Genomic DNA, 9,144 nt, shown 5'->3' on the forward strand with positions numbered 1-9,144 from the left:
TCTTTTTGTGGGACAAAAGTTTACTACCTTGTTGTTCCCCACTATTTTTATTGTTATTATTCTGCCTTGATTTCGGTCGTCCGTTGGTAGTTATACTTACATGTGCCAACGGATTTCCTATATTGACTGGAGTGAGCCCACTATTATTAACTCCTTTTTTACTACTTTCTGTGTTATTTTTACCTATGATTAAATTATCTAAGTAATTTTATTTTTATACCCTCCCCCCACTTTCTAGTTCAAAAGCTCCTCCAGTCTTTCTACCATTTTCCCCCCCCTAGGAATGCTGCACCTTTCCCATTAAGATGCAGCCCGTCTCGGCACGTTACCACTGCCAAGTTTCTGCACGTATTACCTAGAAACATAGAAGAGTGATGGCAGAAAGACCAAGTGGTCCATCAAGTCTGCCACATTTTGAATTTTTTTTTTTAAACCTTTTTGTCAGAGTATAAAATTATGTTTGTCCCAAGTATGTTACTAACTCTGCTAGAAGTCAATTCCAAGCATCAACTACTCTTTCAGGATGAATACTTTCCAGGGTTAGTTTTGAACTTCCCTCCTGCTAGTTTGAGGTCATGTCCCAGGACCATGGACTTGTGGTGCCATAGACTTCAATGAACTGACATGCCCCCTCCTGCCCCCTGTACACAGGGATCTGGCCTGTTTGTGTTCCAGAGGCCGAACGCTCTGGAACGCATTCTTTGTGGTGTAAACCGGTCCTTAACATTTTTACAGGTTTCAATTATGTATTCGATATCGCTTCTTTTTTCAGGTCTGTACATATCAGGTTCCTGCAGTCTCTCATATGTTTTATCCCTCAGACCCTTCACCCTTTTGGGCTCTGGACTCATCCTATTTTCTTAATTTCTTGGTCTCCAGAACTGGATACAGTATTTCAAATGAGATCAACTAAGAGATGTACAGTATAAAAGGGGAATCAGGACCTCCTCTTTCCTGCTGGTGATCCCTAGTATATCTAGTAATGCACCCCAGAATTCCATTCGCTTTCCCCAATGCAATGTAATTCAGGCCAACAGTGGACCGACTATATTATACTCTATCATGTTCATGTATTTCATTATAGTGAATCATTAATTTCCCAAAGTGTATTTTTTTTGCATTTAGAAATGCTGAACTGCAGTTTCCACTCTTTTTACCAATCTTCCAGCAATGCCAAATAAATGTTCCATGCTACCAACACCTCCAGAAATATCAAGCCTATTGCACAGCTGAAAATCTGCTGAATCACCCTTTGCTTGTAGAGACCATTAATTGGAACCATACTAAATGCCTTGCTGAAATCAGGATGAGCTTTGTTCACAGCACCTCCCTGGTCCAAAAACAGCTCTGATATAGTAAAAATTCAGTCTGATTAGTCTGGCCTTAGTAAAACTATGCTTTGTGTTCAACAGGTTTTGCTTTTTTAAATAATCATTGATCCTTCTTTTTAGGAGTTTTTATAGAATGTTTACTACTACAGATGTTAAAGCCTTTCTTGTGAATAGGTTCAATACCAGCTGCCCGCCAATCATGGGAAACCTCTTCTGTTAGATGTATGTATGGGGAGAATACCATCAGGACACATTGCTTTATTAAACTTTAAATGAGCCAGTTCATCTGTTATGATAAAAATGAACCTTCCCCTGCTAGAACCAATATGATCCTCAAACTTATTTCTGTTAGTGTCAATGTAATCTACTACTATTTACATCTAGAGCTTTTCTATGCTAGAAATGTAGGATCAGTTTTTCCAAACTATTTATCATGAGTTATAATCGCCCTGGTGTTTGGGCATCATTGTGTGGACGTCATTAAATTGCCAATTTTCAGCCATGCAAAGCTGCATTCTTGCAGTGTTCCTAATTTGGATGTTGGTCAGGTTCCCGGACCAACATCCCAGCAGCAATATGTAGAAAAAAATTATTAAAACCACATACATTGACACATATACATATAATGTCTTAATAGATCATATCTCATAAAAACAGAGCACAAAGCAGTACAGGGTCTAAGGAGAAAGCTGCACTTGTGAATCTCTATAATCTTCCTGACCATTACATCAGCCCAGAATAAGCCAGTTAGGAAATCTCCAACAGTTAAGTAAATTGAGATGCAGGGGTGCATGGAATAGAATGAAGAGGAGTATAATTTATGCACTTCATGTACCCCCTAACATGCAGTATATATTAATGTAGAGGTGTCCTCTGATTTTCCAGATTCCAAAAACGGGTGCACCCTTGTAAAACATTGTAAATATACAATTTAATATTTAAGCAGCATACATCGAAGATGTTTCCAAAATGGGTTGTTTTTTCCCCAAAGTAATTTTAGCTAAGAGAATTTAAAAGAGAATAAAAAAAATGAAAATTATTTAAAATGTAAAATACAAAACTAGTAAAATAAAGTATTTGGTGTACCTGAGGTTTGCTTAGAATAGTCCTTTCACTTCTTCAGTGTCAGGATCGAGGTCAATGTCATAAAAGCAAGGTCTTGTGGGTAATCCTGGCATGGTACTCATCTATGACAAAAAAAATGGTACATTAGTGAAATATGGCAGTCTCTGCGAATTGTTAGCCATCAAAAGTATAAACCTGTATAAAAGGTGCAGTATATTATCTAAACAAAACATAACATTAACTTGCAGATTCTTTTGTGTGAACAAATTAACAAGAGACCTTCTATAAAAGTTACAGTACAATGATTGATGAGAATAAGATTGTCTAAAATAATATACAAGCATATCATGCGAGTGTAAAGCAACACATACACAGGCTGTTAGAACTTTAAGCACTTGATAGACTGTTGTACTGTGAACGTTTACTAAAGCATGGTATTGGTATTGTAAGCATTATGGTTTCCATTTTATAGACGGTTATCACTGGAACAGGTATCACCACTGGAAGATTTATCTTCACCTCTCAGTCTGCAAAATGCTGGATTTCATATCACATTCTGTTGTTGGTGACAATGGTCACCAGGACAAACAAACAGACAGGGTTAAACTATCTCTACCTTCTCTAATCCTTCTCTACCATGTAGATTGACTATACATACACTTTCTAATGAAAAAAATGCAAGCAAGTTTCTTAGAGACAATTAAACTGTCACATCGGCTCAATAGATCGGGAAGGGAGTCAGTCACCGCACCTTACAAGATTCCCACCCCTACTCCAACGCTGACTGGAGGAACGGACGGGGCAGACACAGCTGGCTCTGCCTCTAGATAGATTCACGCAGCTGGGTGGATCTCAATAGCATTGTCGGCATCCGTCTCAGCTGCGGTGGTCTCAGTATAGACCACCGCTGTAGCTCTTGATATACTGAGCTTTGGGTCACGGGAGGACGCTAGTATATGTCCTCCCGTGAGCCTTGAGAACTATGGGGAAAACAACTTACCCCATAGTTCTCTTAACTGCCTTGTTTAACATCTTTTGCAAAACCCCTAACCTGAATTCAAGTGGGGAGTATACAGACAACAGGGGGGTGGGTAAGAGGAGTCAGAAGATTCTACTGCTTAATCTGCACATAGCAAGATCATGCTGTATATAAAGCAAACGGCATGGTGCCTCTAAATACTTTTCTGATAAGATTTGCTATAGTCATCACGCTAAGTGGTGGAGTCTGTATGAAATGGATGAATGATCTCTCAATTGAATCCAGATATCTCAAGTTAATCCAAAGACTGGCAGCAAGTCATTAATTTGAATCCTGGCAGACCAAAGCTATTTTTCGATTCCTCTTGGTACATTTCGCAGAATAAAAAATATATGCAGAGTAAAATATCTAGAAACCCCCTGGAAAAACATGGAATTAGCTTGCTTTCAAAAGGAACCCGGAGCGTATTACATTAACAACCACTAACACTACGCTTTTGTAATTGCTTTCAACCACAACACAAAATAAGCAAAAACTTCTGGTAAACAGTTGACAAGAACTTCTCAAGCACAACCCTAGCATCAGGAAAATATCATATTTCGTTTCTTGATGGTTACAGCAATGTGTTCTGTGTGTTAAGAAGAGCTCTCCTATTTAGCCTTCAATAAGAAGATCTCATTTTACAAGCTTATTACACTCTGCCAAGGAAAAGAATAGGCTGGAAAGGTGACTACAGAGAGCATGTTGTGTTTTTCACTGGCCTCCACGAACTTTATTGAATCTGCTAAAAGGATTCTTGGAACTCTATTGGATTCCAAAGCATTACAATTATTGACTCAGACCATTTGATTAATTAAACAATTTCATGGCAAAACAACCCTCCAGAGCATCTGGCTGCATTCTAAGAGCTGCAGGAACTAATTCCTTACAGTTTTTTTTCATTAGTGTTCATTCTGAGGTCAGTTAGACTTGATTTGCATGGTAAAAAAAAACCAACTGATTTTGCCAATCAGTATAAGTTTTGGAAAATCCCATATTGCATGAATTTAATAAAAAATAAAATAAAAACTTAGTTGTGTGATGACTTATTTGCTCCTGAGGACGTCTATTACTGTTGAAACACATTGGGAAGCGCTAATGCACAATGAAGTTATCACACACTGGGGCACATGCACACACATGGAACTGTAAGTGTGGTGCTCACTTTATAAGAATAAGCTCTCATCCTTATTGTTGGGCAAGCACATTGTTTACATTTTTTAAGCTGGATTTTAAACTTTTTCAATAAAGCCGTTTTGCATTACCATGGTTTCCCTGTTGCTTTGTCTAATGTATCATTGGAGCCCGTCCTGTTAACCCTGGAAAGGGAGTGATGCAGAGAACAAGCAATGCTCTTATGACTAACCTATTAACTTAAGTGGTCATTCTGCTTTTAAGAGTCTATTTCTTTTGGAGATGTGGTTGAGGTGAAGCAGTGGATACCTTCTTTTGTATTTGGAGCACGCACTTAGGCTCAAAACTGAAAAAAACTCATTTCAAGCTATGAATCATTGCTGCACCTGGAACCGTGGAAACGACTGGTTGCACTACATCAGGGGCGCCCACTATTTTTCGTCTGGAGATCTACTTTTCAAATGACGAGCTCATTGAGAACCCTTTTAAAATAGAAAAATATTTTTTTCTGCTGCCTCTATTCTAAATGAATGGAAAGCAAAGAGGCTTCATATCCTGTTCATTCATTTATAACTGGCGACACATAGTACTATGTGTCCCCAGTTATTTACATAGACTGCACTCATTTAGGATTTTGGGCGTATATTTTACATGTGCTTTGCATTGTGAAAGGTTTCTATCTTGAGTCATATTTACACCTATTCCTGTATATTTATATCTTTTCGGATTTTTACAGTAAACTTTTTTATATCTGTAGTTAAGAGCCTGAAATATCTGATATATGCAAAAACATCTTTAACCTCTTGCCGTCCGCCCGTAGTAAAAAAACGGACGGACAAATTTCAGTACAGCGCTGCATGATGGAATAAATGTCAGTTAAAGTACCGCAGCGCTGAATACTGAAAAATGGCCTGGATGGGAAGGGGGTTTAACACCGCGGATGTCAACTGGTTAAACAGTGGAAACAATCATTCCATGCTGCTAACTTTTATGACAGCGTAGGTTCTGCAAATTTCCTGCTTTGCTGGTCATGTTAAGTAATGTAAACAATGACTCTTCAAAAACAGAGACCTCTTTGATGTCTTGAGACTTCAAAGGCACCGAGTTTATTGGGAAACAAAAAAGCTTTCTCTATGTTACCCTGAAGACTATCAAATAGAGGAACTTCAAGCAGAACATCAGCCAGGTACAGATAAGTGTTAGAACATCTGCCAGGTTTTTGATGTTACCCGGGTTAGGCCAGGTTCACATATGTGCAGGGCACTCATTCAAAATGGGCCACCAATGCACCATAAATGAACCTAAATACCAACCTGCACTTTTTTCCCAAAACACACAGATGGTTTACATATGTGCATTGTTGTGTGCCAAAATGCAGATCCATTCTCCCTACTAACCACCAATGTAAGAGGCATTTTAGCCATTGAAACCCGGATTAGTTTCAATAAGGTTTCCCAGGTGCTCGAAAATTTTAGGGGTTCCTCTGGTATTTGGAATGAGATTTAGTGAGGTCACTAATGTGCTGTGGCGTACTGTGTACAATATATATATATATATACACACACATATATACACACACACACACTGAGTGGCCAGATTATTATGACCACCTGACGTTTGTAGGCAAATTAGCTATAATTTCACGCTGAAGTTGCTAGAGGGCCAGACCATTATAAATAGGGAAGCAGGTTGTTTACCATGACAGTAGAAGTGATTTATTTTGGAAGATATGGGTAAACAATGCGATTTAACAGCCTTTGAACGTGGGATGATTGTTGGCGCTCGGAGCCAAGGAGCGAGTATCAGCAAAACAGCAGAATTCGTTAAATGTTGAAGAGCAGCTGTTAAAGTGTTTGAAGACTGGACTGTCAGCCGAAAATCTGGGTCTGAACTTGCGAATTGTGGCAGTCAGCGACTAGTCAATGTTAGGGCAGAACGGAGAGTGGCAAGACTGGTACAAGACAACAGAAGGGCAACAGTGCATCAAATTACTGCAGATCTGAATCAGGGATCCTCTCGAATGATCTCTGAACGCATTGTTCGCCGTACACTGCATCGTATGAGATATGGAAGCCGAAGGCCTGTTCGAACACCTTTGCTGTCTGCAGTTAACAAGATAAAACGTCTCCAATTCGCACAGGAACACAAGGATTGGACAGTCGAGCATTGGGAAAAAAGTCATGTGGTCCGATGAAATCACATTTCAAGTTGCATCATGCAGATGGCAGAGTGAGAATTTGGCGGGAACAGCATGAAAGCATGCACCCCACATGCATGAGTACAAGCCTTCAAGCTGGTGGGGGCATGTTATGGTTTGGGGCATGTTTTCCTGGCATGATTTGGGCCCTTTAGTTCGTGTGGAACAGCATCTGAATTGCACAACATACCAAAGTATCGTTGCTGATCAAGTTCATCCTATCATGTTGATGGCGTATCCCAATGGAGATGGCTTCTTCCAACAAGAGCGCCATGCCACGGTGCTCGTATTGTGCAGGAGTGGTTTCAAGAACATGAGGGAGAATTTACCTTGCTTAGGTGGCCCCCACAATCACCAGATCTCAATCTAATTTAGCATTTGTGGGACGAAGTTGAAAGAGCCATCAGGCAGCAGGTTCCACGACCATCAAATCTCACAGAACTGGACAGTGCTATTTCATCAGGCATGGTGTCAGATTCCTCGCATCACCTTTCAACATCTCGTGGAGTCAATGCCAAGAAGAATTGCCGCAGTATTGAAGGCAAAAGGTGGCCCAACGAAGTACTGATGGGGTGGTCATAATAATCTGGCCAGTCAGTGTATGTATAATATATACATATATAATATGCATACACTGAGTGGCTGAGTATATATGTATATAAATAAAGCACTAGGTAATTTTTCTGATGCAGTTTTTTTAAAGCATCTGAAATTGCAAGCCAGGTGATATAAAGGGAAAGAGTCAAATGAATGTTGTGCTAGAAGACAAGACTCTGCAAAGGTAATCCAACAATCACCCATAGTTTCCATCAAAATATTTGCAATGTCTTCCCGGTCATCTGCCACAGAATTCCAGATGCTGCTGCAGAGGATAGATAAATCAAGGCAGAGTTTGCTTTGTATTGTAACAATGTAGGAGACATTTGATTTATTTTAAAAAAAAGGTGTGACCTGAATAGAGTCAGATGGCGTGCCAAACAATACTGCTCAGGGGCCTTATGAAAATAACCATGAAAAATACTGCTGTCTCCAGAAATACTTAACTCATGGCAAGTTCTAAGGCGAATGTAATCTAAACTTGCTTGGTAATCACATCTTTGCACTGAAAAACACTACACACAATGAGTATGCCGTATTATTTTATGATAACTGATAGGGACACGGCAGTTAACATTAAGATTTTTATGATTAAAGAAAAAGTTAAGCTTAATTTAAGAACTGAAAAATCAGTATTATATCAATCACACTGTTAAAACCAATATGTTCAAGACAGCAGAATTGAATAAATGTAATTACAGAAAAAAGCCGGGCTATGACTCGCTGAAACTTCGGTGAAATAAACCTACCATTTGATGCATTTACTCCTGTGGATGACCTTTGAGTACCTACTAAATATGGGTCATATATATTTACTGTATTTTACTGGCCAAAAGGATTGCATTCCTGTCCAGTCTTGAGATTTTAACAGCTCTGTCATAGCACAGCCTTGCTGGAAGGGAAGAGAGCAGATTCTCCTCTGCTGCAGTTAACACTTACAGGTCTTATGCCTCCCCTAGTCTGTGACTGTACTAGACTTCCTCAACTGGGGTGGCATCTAGCTTAATCCAGGGTGTTGTCAAATGGAACACATGACGTTATTCCAGGGCAGGCGGCATTAAGAAGGCTGAAAGTCTGTCTCCATCTAGACCTGCTCCGTCTCCCACTACTGATTTTTTGCATGGAACTCCCCTTTAAAATCCATACTAGACCACTTTCTAGGATAAGGGCCTTGTATGGATTTTGGTGAGGGTTGGTGGGCACACTTTTTTTAATACATTTTAGACTGGGGGGCCTTAAAATTTTGCATACTTTTAAAGGGGGCTGTGACTGAAAAAAAGTTAAGCAACTTGACTAAACTGTAGCAGGATAAGCAGAACACTGATGTTCGAGCTCTCTCCGTCTATCGGCAAGCTTCTTCTTAGAACATGAGCACTGCAGCACACCAGATTGTGCAGCTTCTCCCTCTCTCAAGCTCAGCTCTACTGTACACAGTGGATTGCAAAAGGCAAATATCTCAAACTCAGGCACTTGACCTTCTTGCATTTAAATATAAGTGAATTCCTTTTTGCCTCATATCTGCCTAAAGTTCAGCAACAAAGCAGTATCATGTATTTCAGTTTACAGTGAGAAAGATGGAAGTTATTAACAGTGTCAATGGACAGCAGTAAACAGGTTATAGCTGATCAAATGCAGTACCTGCTTATTGCACACACAAGGTACATGTTCTTCCATCCCTCCATGAGTGGTGAAAACTATGGATGCACCGAAATTTCGGCCGCCTAAACATATAGGCTGAAAATGGCACTTTTGGCAAACTGCCGAAAGCACCATCTTTTGGCCCAAATTGCGGTGCATGCCTA

At 39.7% G+C, this 9,144-nt stretch overlaps 1 protein-coding gene across 1 annotated transcript in view; it reads right to left on the bottom strand.

Moving 5' to 3' along the window:
* The window catches only part of MTHFD1L (methylenetetrahydrofolate dehydrogenase (NADP+ dependent) 1-like), a 214,954-nt gene that overhangs the window by 14,358 nt on the left and 191,452 nt on the right, over positions 1–9,144 (bottom strand). The window contains exon 28 of the mRNA XM_018567580.1: positions 2,418–2,518. Coding sequence (XP_018423082.1) covers positions 2,429–2,518 — 90 coding nt within the window. The 3' untranslated portion in view covers positions 2,418–2,428. The remainder of the gene's footprint in view (positions 1–2,417; positions 2,519–9,144) is intronic.

Source organism: Nanorana parkeri, unplaced genomic scaffold (genome assembly GCF_000935625.1).
Source record: "Nanorana parkeri isolate BGI_ZX_2015 unplaced genomic scaffold, ASM93562v1 scaffold1067, whole genome shotgun sequence".
In the NCBI taxonomy this organism is placed as follows: Eukaryota; Metazoa; Chordata; class Amphibia; order Anura; family Dicroglossidae; genus Nanorana; species Nanorana parkeri.